At 40.4% G+C, this 12,967-nt stretch overlaps 2 protein-coding genes across 3 annotated transcripts in view; one reads left to right on the top strand and one right to left on the bottom strand.

Annotated features, from left to right (window-relative positions):
* LOC118320923 (ensconsin-like) overlaps positions 1-5,682 on the top strand; it is a 6,816-nt gene extending 1,134 nt beyond the window's left edge. The window contains exons 3-8 of the mRNA XM_035652048.1: positions 642-805; positions 1,837-1,954; positions 2,582-2,683; positions 3,145-3,255; positions 4,060-4,155; positions 5,298-5,682. Of these exons, the coding sequence (XP_035507941.1) occupies positions 642-805; positions 1,837-1,954; positions 2,582-2,683; positions 3,145-3,255; positions 4,060-4,155; positions 5,298-5,560 (854 nt within the window). The 3' untranslated portion in view covers positions 5,561-5,682. The remainder of the gene's footprint in view (positions 1-641; positions 806-1,836; positions 1,955-2,581; positions 2,684-3,144; positions 3,256-4,059; positions 4,156-5,297) is intronic.
* A 141-nt stretch (positions 5,683-5,823) lies between these two features.
* Positions 5,824-12,967, bottom strand: part of tradd (tnfrsf1a-associated via death domain) — an 8,299-nt gene continuing 1,155 nt past the window's right edge. For both annotated transcript variants that reach the window (XM_035652318.1, XM_035652317.1), the window contains 4 exons: positions 9,783-9,939; positions 9,321-9,601; positions 8,354-8,501; positions 5,824-6,157 (listed from right to left, as the gene is read on the bottom strand). In XM_035652318.1, the coding sequence (XP_035508211.1) occupies positions 5,859-6,157; positions 8,354-8,501; positions 9,321-9,601; positions 9,783-9,936 (882 nt within the window). In that variant the 5' untranslated portion in view covers positions 9,937-9,939 and the 3' untranslated portion in view covers positions 5,824-5,858. The remainder of the gene's footprint in view (positions 6,158-8,353; positions 8,502-9,320; positions 9,602-9,782; positions 9,940-12,967) is intronic.

The raw sequence follows: 12,967 nt of genomic DNA, 5'->3' as shown, positions 1-12,967 counted from the left end.
GTGAGAGAGAGAGAGACAGAGAGTAGACTGTATGTTAATGGGTAAAAGGCTTTCCTTTTTGTCTTTCCCGCAACATATCATGACTGAACTTGGTTGGTAGCTGTGGTGAAGTGCCCGTTTCTCTGGTTGTTACATAAAGTCCAGGCTGAAGCCAGGCACCCCCTCGTTGCCATGGCACCAATGTTACATAATGGGTCAGGCCATGGGGCAGGGTTTAGGGAGGCTAATGTTTTGGATGTGTGCAAGTGACACATCCTCATGAACAGGCTAACGCATAATGACAAGTGGGTTTTTAGGAAGTCATGGCATATTTATGTTTGTATGTTTTCATTGTTGAAGTGTGTTTGTGTTCATAGTATTGTGCAGTGGTCAAACCTCTGGCCCCAGCTGAGGGTCAGAGGGATTTGTGTTGAGAGCTCAAGTCTAGTCACATGATCTCCAGCCGACCCATCACACTGTTGCTGTAAGCCTGTGTGTGTGTCCATGTGGGATGTGTTTGTTCATATGTATGATTTCTTTTTTTTCTTTCTCGCATGCGAGCCCATGTGAACACACTAATGCACGTGCATCGAGTCATTACTAACTGTGTTTTAACTGTTTTTAACTGTGTTTGTGTGTGCGTGTGCATGCACCATGCTCAGCTGTCAAGGAGGCCCAGTGGCAGGCGCGTGAAGAGCGTGCTAGGCAGCACTATGAGAAGCAATTGGAGGAGAGGAAGAGAAGGCTGGAGGAGCAGAGGATAAAGGAGGACAAGAGACGGGCTGCCGTGGAGGAGAAACGACGGCAGAAACTGGAGGAAGACAAGGTCTGACTAACATGGCCTTTTACACTCTGGTGCATCATGATCTTGTCACTCTTCATGTAAACACACATGCACAGACAACTTCAGTGCAATAACAATAATTCTCATCCTCATGAACAGGCTAATAAATGTCTGTATTTAAACGCTCTATGCACCTTCCCTCAGTGGGAAACTTATACAGAAATACGTACTTCTTGTTTCTTGTTTTGTTTTTGAACCTTTGATTTGGGCTTGATTTCAGAAGTTAATGAAGCTTGTCAAAGGCTAAAAGTCGTGGTTGAACAAGAGATGAAACAAGCATTTGGTGACCACCATGACTTGAGGCTTATGTCAGTCAAGCAAACACTTTCCAAAACAAGCAATGCTTTTCATCATCACTGCTGTTTTTCTTCATGGAATAATTATCCTCAAACTTTACCGCCAAAACAGGGAAAAATTATTATTAAGGCAAGGCAAATGTATGTATATAGCACATTTCATATCCAAGGGAACCCAGAGTGCTTTACAGAGTCCCGGAGCGATGGGAATAACACACTAAACACTAGAATATTTCAAGTGAAAAGTTGGACATTAACTGTGTGGAGTTTTGTTTAGTCTGAGGTTTTTCGGAGCCAACAATGCCTTTGCATAATTTCCTATTAAAGGAGTTTTACGTTTCCTTTTGGGGAGTTTGTAAATCACGTCACAGTGAGTTCAGGCTCTAATTAGGTTATTGATTTAATGAACTTTGGAACGATGTTCAGTCAGAGACCCACAGCATAGTTCTGACAATGTGTTGTCGCAGTGTTTTTTGGCATTGCAACAGCCTAGAAAATGTCTTAATTCTGGGTACTAAAAAGATAGACTGCTGTCCTTTTTAGCACGTTGCATAATCACAATTTGATTTTATCTGCCAGGTACTTGTACAACTGGTGTCCATTAAGAGAAAATGATCAATAATCTGCTCCAGTCTTGCAGCAGTATTTTGCATGCTGGGGCGCTGTTTTGTTCATGCTGATTACGTGACAATCTTGTTGTTGTTTTTGTGACTGAAGGCTCGTCATGAGGCGGTGATACGTCGGACATTGGAGAGGAGCCAGAGAACCAGGCAGAAGCCCAACCGATGGTCTTGGGGAGGGGCACTGCACACAAACACTCCCAGCACACCAGCCGGTACTTTCACACATCACACACCTACATACAGTATCTGCAGTACACTACTCTGTCCCACAGTTATTACAGTATGTTGACATGTAGGTGACATGTTGCCCTACAGTCTCCCAGTTTGTTTGAGAATATGTTTGAGTATTGTTGAGCCAGTATAGTGTTCCTCCTGAAAGTACCAGTGCTTTTAGTTTTATTGAACACTTATTTCATCTTCCTGATCTCTGACAGTGTGTCTCCTGTGTAAATATGTCTGCCTGCCTCTGCGTGTCAGTATTGTTCTGCCATGTTTGTATATGAACTTTTCAGATCCCCTGGCCTCTGTTGTTACTGCTGACTCACACCCTGCTCTGCCTCTCCCCCCCTCTCTCTCCCTTATTCTCAATCTCTCTCTCTCTCTCTCTCTCTTCTCTCTCTCTCTCTCCTCACTTCTTCCTTCTCATCCTCACTCACTCACTCACTCACTCACTAATCCTTCTTTCATCACTCATCACACTCTTCCTCTCTCTCTCTCACCCTCTCTCTCTCTCACCCTCTCTCTCACCCTCTCTCTCTCTCACCCTCGCTCTCGGATCTCTCTCTATCTCCTCTCCACTCTTTGTTTCTCTGCCATTGTCCTTTCCCCTCCTGGTCCAGGTTTTGTCGAGTCGGCTTTCCTCTATCCACTCGACCTTGCTGGACTGGAGCACATGCAGAGTGCTTTCAGTCTCTACCGCAGATACGGAATGACCTCCCAATGTGAATATTATAGCACTGTGTCAGTTAGCCAGCCAGTGTTAGACCGCTGGCTCTAGCACTGTAACTGTCCAGCACCGTTATTAGCTCACTGGCATTAGTGTAAATGTAGGCCAATGTAAATGGCATGATTAGTGTTTGTTGTTTTATTTGCATGTAGCAATCCAGTTTGTACTTTAAAGTTATATCCCAAGACACAGGATTTTTCATTCAAACCATTTTAGTTCCATTTTTAGATGACATAAGACCCATTTAGCACTAATTCATTTCCTAATATGTTTCTCCCTTTAGCAACGTTGGTAGATTTTCCATTTCTAACCTGATTTAACCAAAATAGACTGTAGTAACCCTCCAAAGAGAGATGGCTTGCTCCAGCTGTCTTTCCTCCCATGTTCTTTATCTATAAGTCCACCTATTCACCATGCCATTAAATTGCTTTTATCATGTTTCTTCTTTGTCTCTAGATGCTGACAGGCGGTCAGTGTCCACGATGAATTTATCCAAACACACAGACCCTGTTATTACCAAGCGTCTCTCCTCTTCCTCTGCCACACTCCTACACTCACCAGATCGAGGTAATGGAAAAGAACATTACACAAGTAAATGTAAAGAAGTATAGTATCCACCTTATGTAATTTGTGTTTGTTGACTAAATGTGATTTAGGGGAGCAGTGACATTGATGTGGAAAGAAAATGGAACGTTGAAACTATAGTTCAACGTTTTAACACTTATTCCCTTTTGTGCCATGAATTAGATGAAAAGACTGGTACTACTCCTATGTATTCATGGTAAATTTAAAGCTACAGACAGTTAGCTTAGCTTAGGATAAACAGGGGGGAAACTGCTAGAGTCAACCTAAACCTGAATGTAAAAAAGCAGCCTACCAACACCTCTATAGTTAGTATATCAATGACAAGTTGTGGTTTTATGAAGGTCTTGTGAGCTTGCCAGGCAGCTGAGACTCCAGGAAGTCACTGTGCCCAGCCAAGAGAAAGTAAACCCTCTAAAACCACTACCTGCTGTTTTTACACTACAACTTTTGTACGGATTAAATAAACAAGATATCATTTAGTAAATTAGTTAGTGGCAGGGGTGCTGGTAGGTTTTAGTTATCTTTAGACTGAACCAGACTATTTCCAGCCTTATTTCCCCCCAGTTATTATGCTAAGCTAAGCTAACAGGCCCTCTGCTGAATCTTCATATTCAACGACGAGTTATAAGACTGATATTCTCCTCATCTAACTCTCAACATAATTCCCAGAATGTAAAACAATCTTCTTTTTCTTTCTTCAATTACTTTTGAAATATATATATATTTTTAAATGCGACTCTAATAAATAGATCACATATTTCTTTGATGTTCATATGTTGCTGACAGGCTTACAGATGAGAACAGCCTCCTCTCCTGTCATTAGCAAAGCTCAGTCCAAACCCCGACTACACCAGGGAAAGACCACCCAGCACAAAAACACAGGTGTTTTCTGGGAACTTTTGCAGTTTGGTCCCTCATATGCTATGTTACACACTATGTTGCAAAGCAAAAAGATCATGGGCTGGAGACTGTTGAGGAATTCCAAAGAAACTCCAATTAAGAAAACACTGGTAGTCCTAGAAGACCTACATACAGAATGATGTGTACAATATTCATAGTATGATAATCAAATCCAGTGTCCCCACTCGGCTAATAGCATATACTATTCTGTACATGTGCATGCGTTAGCACTTCTGTGTTTCATCAGAGGGATCAAGATTTTTTTTTCCCCTCTATCGTGACCCCTTTCTCTAATCCTCTGTAGGATAATCTTTTTGTTTTTGTGGGAACACTGTAACGCTGTTTTTATCCCAGCTGACAAATCAACACCCACATTTCAACAATTGGACATACACATAATTATACATGTAAAATGTAATCATGTGCCACATTTTATGCTGCCAAGACAAATTCAAAGAGAAACATCACACATTGAATTAGTGTAACACAAACTCTGAACTCCTTTGCACAGTTTCCAGCCCAGTTGTATCCCCCTCACTCTGAAACCTGCAACCTGTTCTCTGCTTCATTATCAAAGTGAGCAATGCTGCATGTTTTGCCTGATTATCTGGTTATCAAGAAGATTAATTAATTGGTGCTTTGTCTATAGCAGATAATTAGCTATACATTATGTGCAATATTACAACATCCCTACCCAGATACCAAGGACTCTGCATGGCCAAATATTTGAACTTACTGGCATAAAAGCTTTCAGCTTTCCTTAAAATTATTTGCCAGGTTAATTCACAGATTTCTTGAAGCAGATGCAATATGTCTTTCTTTCCTCACTGTTTTTGAATGCACTGTGTTTGCTCTTGGTTTGTGCTTCACTCGAGGCTGTTTGCTTCCTTTTTATAATTAACAAACTGGTGCATGCAGGTGTAGGTGTAACAAAGCGACCAGTGCATGGTTACCACTTCACTTTAGCCCTCGCCTACACTGCTATGCAGTGTGGGGGAAGGAATGGGTAACAAATACAGTAATTGTGCATCATTTGTAATCTGCTTTGACTGATTGCTTAGGCTAATCAGTAGGTGGTTAATAGTTTTAGTCGTTATCAAACCTCAAATGTTACGTGTGTTCAGGCCTGCGCCGTCTTCCATTGACGCCATGGGAGAGCAACGTGGTGAACCGTCTGCAGCAGCCAACACACTCCTACTTGGCTCGTAGCCGCAGTGCCATGAGTCTGTCTGGAGAGCAAACAGGTAATGTACACACATCCCATATGAGAGACCCCTCCTGGCTCTTACGGTCAGTAGCCAGTGAAATGGATGAGTTTTTGCAAGTGCGCACAAAACAGGGAATCACAACTCATGTGTTTGTGCTGCTTATATATTTGGTCTCTTGACTAGAACCGTTTTGGATGTTAATCAGATTTGGCCAGACTTAAAGCATTACATCGTCTGAAACTTCCTTCACCAGCCTGTATCAGGCACTCAAAGCTCACGCACGCACACACACACGCACACACGCACACACACACACACGCACACACACACACAAACAGAGGAATGATTTTGATCATCGATCAGGGACAAACATACTGTATATAAAAGCAGGCAGGACAAAGTCAACTCCTCCTCAAGTAGAGAGGACCTGTCCCCCTCAGTTTTCACGACTCGTATGCAGAACAGAAGCACACTGAGTTACTCTCGTGGCTGTATGTCCAGAATATTTTCAGCCAGGCTGGTGAGTTTGCAGTCCTCCAGTGCTTTGACCAGCCGGCTCAGCTTGGCTGCTCTCCCCTCCGCCTGGATGAAGCGGCTGAGCAGCTGATAGGCTTGCTCATACAGCCCTTCTCTCTCGTACTCGTAGGCCAGGTTGTCTATGGCCGGACCCTTCAACGCCCGGCAGCTCTTCCCCAGGGCCCTCCCTACATGTTTCCACTGACGGCCCACTCCGTTGGAAAAGCTCTGAACATCTGCCTGTGTCAGCATTCGGTCCTCTGACGGGCCAAAGAATAAAGGACGAGGGGGAAAAAATACAATGTGAAATGTACTTAATGGTGATTACATAAACCTTTTATTATAAATATAAGTGTGTAAAAAGTAAACATTTCCCAGAATAACTTCAACTTGTCGTGCACCGTAACCTTAAAGGACATCAACAGGATTGTTTTTACGTTAGGCCTTTAAAGCATTAAAGCAGCACTGATTAATTTCTTTGGCCACTTGGGGACAGTGATACAAGCTGTAAACACAGCATTTACATGTTATCACATATAAAGTTGTTATGGAGAACATGTTAGCAACAGTTGCTATTTACACACCCAGCAGACACCTGAGACACCCAGACTCCACCTGAGTCCAACATTCACTCTCCTTTTAGCGGTGTTTTGGTCCCCAACAACTCCTGAGGGAAACATCTTGCTCTTTAGTTGCAAAATGCTCCACTATGTTCTAGCTAGTAGTAGCTTTGTCTGTTTGGCGTTTTGGTGCTGGGGAGGTAAAGTACAGTGGATTGCTGAAAACAACGCTGATGAGAGCAGTGAAAATTAACTAAAACAGAAAATCTGTGGGACATAAGACCAAAACAATGAGCTGAAACGTGCTGAAATGCTACAAAGAGATGAAACATGTAGAGCTGCGTGATGATTCTCTGTAGGGGTTGTCACTACAGTCGGCACTTTTCACATTATCTGTAGTCATTTCATTTATTGTCGGTACAAAATTATTGATTAGTGCAGGTTGGCTGTTAATGTGTGTGAATACATACTGAACACTCAGGTGTTGTGGGGATTTTAAAAAAGACATAATGACCAAAGTGTTTGTCTGCTCTTTGCTGTTTAAAAATCAGCTTGAATTTTTCAGTGAATATCACTGGTGGCATTTTTTCCCAATTCCCCTTGTCCCACCACAAGCACCAACATCAATTTAAAATTCCCAGGAGAGAAAGTTAATGTGAGCTTGAGTATTTCAATTATTGGGCAGCTTTGTTTTGTTTCAGCATCGCTCTGAAGTGAAGTGAACACCTGCTTGACACTGAGCAACTGGAAAATGTAGGTTGTGCATATGCTGCTGGCTGCACAACAAATTGCCCTACAGGGATAATAAAGCTGTCCTTGATCATAGCTTCACACTTAAAGCAATTGCTTTAAGTAAAATCAGCAGGTGAAAGTTTACACGTAAGGTGACCAATGGAGCGACTGATATTAAAAGAGATTAGTGCCACCTAAAAATTAATTTTAAATTGCATAGATTTGAACTTGTTATGTATAAACTGAATGAGATTATAGTCTAATTAATACATTAATTTCTTTATATCAAATTTGGTTTACCCACTAGATTTCATACTTCAGATTGAACCTGAAACCAGAGCAGCTTGGGCTGTTTGGAGGAAGCACTCTGGGAACAGAAGTCCCCCATTACCCAGATACAGTGTGCCTGAATCTAAATTTAGATGAACTGAAATCAAATCTTAAATTAACTCAATTAGAAAATCAAATTAACTTTCAAGACATTGTTGGGCCTCATCAGTTAATGTTTATTTAACAGTTCAATATGAGGTCGACAAATTTAAATCAGTGCAATCCGAATACATTATCTGCTAGCACTAATCTCTCCCCATAGACTATCAATTTATAAAAGGTTGGATTAGAGACAGCAGACAAACCGTACTGAATTCACATGTTAAAATCCAACACTAACAGCAAAGTTGGATATTGTGAAAAAAGGTAACATTAATCTGGCAGCTTTTCGCATAAAAAAAGTTGTTTTTTGACGGCACACCAACAAATCTAAGATACGGAGGCTTCTAAACAGGGCTCACATACACCAACATGACAGAGCGTTCAAAACAATACAACCTTTAGTACAACTATACAGCGATGACACAGTTGTAAAAAATAAATGCAGGCTGATACAAGCGAGTTACTTAACTCTACTTCACTTGAACACATGGTTGAACTGAAATGAATGGCTGCCTGGAAGATTGGAAATCAATTGATTAAAAATCTTATGGAACGCTTCTTCGCCACCAATCTAATACAACTGAATAAATTCAGAAATAATGAATAAAAAAAGTCTCTCTATATGATATAAATGGTATGTTCATCTCCATTGTGACCTCTTTTGGCCATAAGTCTGGCACCAAATCTGCAAAGGACACACAACTCAAAAGTAGAATTGGTCACTGGACTCACCAAACACTCTGTTCTGAAACCTGAAGCAGTTGCTGGGGACAGTAGACTCCTCCTGTGTGATGGTAGTCGACTGTGGGGCAGGACGGAGAGCCTGGGTCTGCAGCTTCTGCTCCAGATCATCAATCTCCTCATCGCGGAGGCGCTCCGGCTGACATTAAATGACAAAGATTGCCTAAATTGAATAAAATGAACGCGAACTCGCCCACTGAGAGCAACAATAATTACTTTTTAATGTGTGAGGGTACATCTGCCTCCCACAGGACTTTGGTTTTTGTGTGGTTTTACTGCTCCTTCCCTCCTGTTATTCTCTACCTGAGCACTTTGTTCATCATTTCACACACTGACTCTGGATCTTACTTACATACATACTACATATTAATTGTTACAATATGTACTATAAACTACTTTGTTTTTATAGTTAGTATACAAAAAAATCTAAAAACATTCTAAACCAACAGGAGATAATATAATAATGTATCAGATCAATTAAACTGCAACTTCAGTTGCCAGTTACACTTTACAAAGAGGATGCAAAGTGTTACACTTTTTTTGTTTGATTTTAAGATCTTTCTGGGGATGTCTTATCACCGTCTATAAATTATTTTATTTCTTTTGCCAGTATGAGCTGTGTGACTGGTGTTGTGTTAAGACGGGAAAATACAGCCAAACAAACATAACATGGAATAATAAAGCAATAAAAGTATTTCTGTTGAATTATATTTTTGTGGTACTGGGATATTAATGCTAAATATAATTTAGCAAAGAGCTTAATGCAGCTGCACAGGTCATAGATAGTATGTCGACTGAGAGAGATAACAACTCCTCAATGAACTTATTTCTTTGATCAAATTGAAAAAGTTAACTGTCACTGACTCACTAGAGATTGGTTAGGATGAAGAAATCACCCAAGTACCAACTACTTAAAAAATAGAACCTGAAATCGCCACAGGACAGACTTCTATAATACCTGTGACAGGTGGATGTGCTGTAGGCAAAGTTCCAGCTTGTCCAGATAGAGATCCAGGATGTGTGTGCTGGCCTTGAGCTGGGTTTCCACCGTGAGCTCTTGGGGGAGAGTAAGAAGCCGGCAGGCGTGTTGGGAGAGGGACTGACGCACCGCTCCAGAGCTGTAGCTCTCGAGGAACTGCCGACATGCTTCCACATCCACAAACTTCACCTCCACACCCAGAAAGGGATCAGCATCGTGGATCTTAAGTAACTCAAAACCACCCAGACCTCCGGCAGAATCTGACCATGGAAAATACTCATTAATAAACAGGACGTCAAGAATATAAGATAAAAAAAGAAAATATAAAATATAAGATAAGAAATACGTGTCTTGATAAATGTGTTTTTTATCTTAATCAGACATGATTAATATAACTACTAACTAGTACTAACTAACTAATATTCCAACTAGCGCGCTCACCTATGAGAGTCAGTTTGATGACTTTGAAAACAATGAACTTTTCTTCCTGCCGGTCTTTGTAGAGAGAGAGCAGGTTCACACCAGGTGAGAGCGACTGCAGAAACATGACCGCACATCCTGTCCATGGCCCACGATCCAGAGTTTTGTCTGCCATTCTCTAAAAAAAGATATGAGACATACAGCACAGGGTTTCACTGGTGAGCAGACAACATCAAAAGGTCTGATGTGCAGAGGCTACAAAGAAACTTATAAAGAAATTATAGAGTGGTGAGTTTAGATAGATAGATAGATAGATAGATAGATAATAGATAGTAATAGATGGATAGAATAGAATAGAATGATAGATAGCATTTTAATTTGATCCCAAGCTGGGAAATTGCAGGGTTTTTTTGTTTTTTTTTAGATAGTTTGTGTGTTGCTGTAAAATATTTTGGAAGAATAATTATCTCCATTTTCTTTGGGTATGTTTTACTTCATAACATAAAACATTAAAACACTGAAAGGAAAAGTTAACATCTTCTAGATTTCGTTGCCTTTAAAGAGAAATCAGGATGCTTTTCACCCCATAAAATGCTCAGATTAGCCTCTTCTCTTCAGCTCTGTCTCTTTTTTGTTTCTATTTGATTGTTTCCAGCAGTCGGTGAACCGCTGAGTGGACTGAAAATGTAATTTATTTTTCTCTGTGTATATTTGTAACATCTGTGCGACTGGTGCACAGTCCAACTGCACTTCTCCTCTGTAAAGTGGGATTAATCAATAGAACTGACTTAATATAAGTGACTGCTTTTTGTGTACCTCTTTGAAATAAATGAAAAGGCTTTTTGACAAAGGCCATTATTACATAATACTACATCCATTTCAGAGGATGATATCATGAGACCTAAATAATATTAAAACCCACAAAGAGCAACACTGCCAAAGGATTAGGGATGTAGCAATTCACTATATTAATGATTACATTAAATACTTATACAGTAGTGTGACAAGTACAACATTAATACGTAGTAAATGTTATTATGCCATTCAACTGCGGTTGATCTTTAAGTAGTTTAACATGTCAGACCCAGGTAGAGTGGTTGCTATGGGGCATACGTATATGATTGGAAACACTCGTCGTTTTCACAATCACAATTGCCAAACATTCAATGGGTTGGCTTCTTAAATGTGAGGGTTTGCTGTTTTCTATCATTGTAAATAAAATATATTTGGTCTGTTGGTCGAACCAAACCATCTATTTCAAGACATTTAGATCTGTTAAACTGTTTTCATCATTTTCACTGCAGCCCTACAATATTTTAAAAAGGCATGTGTGTTGATGTTGTCTCAGTTACACCAGACTTGTTCACCAGACTCTGAACTTAATGAAATTTTTGATATGCCTTTCCTTCATCTGAGGCAGGTAATACAATTTACAATCACTTGAGCATTACAGATAATTGCCTCTCTAATTTAACGGCCTGGACCAGTGACAGCCAAAAACAGTGTACATTTCCTCCTGGAGTTAAAACCACTCCTCTCCTGGTCCCTGGTTGCTGTGTCCTCACTCCACTCTACCCTTTTTTACCCCAACCTCCTTTTGAAACCCTCATTACATAAAAACATGTTTAATCTCAGTCCTCCCCTCCCCCAGTCCAGCCCCTAACTCCTGTTCTCTGAATGAACCACTGAAGCCCTAACTCACTCTTGGTGTTGTCTCCATGCACAGGATGCAGAGCGCTCTCTGCATAGACAGAGCATCCTCTGAGCTGGATTATATGCATGTCCTCATGTTGCACTAATACACAGTATGCTTGGCTAGTGGGTCTACAGGAATCTCCACAACTTAGCCTGTATGTAGTTATATGCTATCCTATCTACCGGTACTCTGGAAGTACACTGTGAGATTTGTTCAGCAGCTGTACGAGGATTAAGTGATCATCAGGAGCTTAAAATATATCATTTAGCTTTTGCTGCCAAAAGGCAACCTCTAGTATTCCCTGGACAGTTCATCTGGCATTTAGGTGAGAAAAATATTTGATTCACACGATGTGGTTCCACAAATTGGTAACAAAGTTTCTTGTTCTGTACTGTTGTCTTTAGTGCTTTATAGCTCAACATGTAAACTAAACAGACCTGTAGATGACGGCCTGAAACCCATGTGCCACCAAATGTAACACACTGTAAGCCTCCCACTAATGAGTGTTTTGAGTGTCAATTAATCAGTTGATGATTTTGCTTGATAAATGACTTAAATTATTCAAAATTGTTTGTATTGTCTTTCGTATGATATCTATTCAATCTAGAGGCAGGTAAATACAGACGTATCTTGGGGGGGAAACAAAAAATGTTGACATGAAGTCACACTTCTTGTGTTTACAGTAAACCTCAAAGAAACAAAACAGGTCAAACATGTCGTTTTTAATTAACACACTTCTTGTCCTTACGTGTACTAAATATAAAAGCTGTGCACACACACACACACACAGGTGTTACCAGTTATGCTGAGTAATTAGATCACATGCCGTGCTCATTATATAACTCCAATGTATATAATATAAACTGTCTGCAAACAAACAGGGATACTTCACGTCCAACGTAAAACATACATTTAATGAATATCGTGCTATACTGTCAGTGCACAGTAATGTAACAATACCAACTCTGTAATCACATGTCTTGAGTTGTCCTGTAAATGTCATAAACATGGGAGTCAGATTAGTTGGATGAAGCTATTCTGGGTATTACAGGACATCAGCAAACTCCATGTACTGCAAGTTTGTTGTACCCTGTGAGGGACGGGCCAGTCAAGCATGGTCTGTACAGTACATCAGTCCTGAGTCTAATCAGGCAGAATAAATGAAAACACCTGTGCAGGTGGACCATGGGTGTAAAGGTTCACAGGTTACAAATAAAGAGTTGGTTGGTGTTTTCATTCCTTACAAGAAACATCTGCCTTAAGGCCACTGAAAGCATTAGTGTTATTTGACCAACTGCAAACTGACAGACAAGGTAAGTGACAATGAATTACAATAAGGAGCCTAAATCACTTGTATTAGTGATTGTAGTGTGCTGAAATAATTGATCAATTAATCAATCAACTGAAAAATTATCAACAAAACAAAAATTTGCAGATGCCTCTTATTGGCTTTAGTTTAACTTTAGGATGATTTATTTTACATAGGCTGAGTAGGGCTGCACAATGAATT

The sequence above is a fragment of the Morone saxatilis genome, unplaced genomic scaffold (assembly GCF_004916995.1).
Source record: "Morone saxatilis isolate NCDOM2014 unplaced genomic scaffold, NCSU_SB_2.0 Contig11, whole genome shotgun sequence".
In the NCBI taxonomy this organism is placed as follows: domain Eukaryota; kingdom Metazoa; phylum Chordata; class Actinopteri; family Moronidae; genus Morone; species Morone saxatilis.
This window is presented reverse-complemented; position numbering and strand designations above follow the sequence as displayed.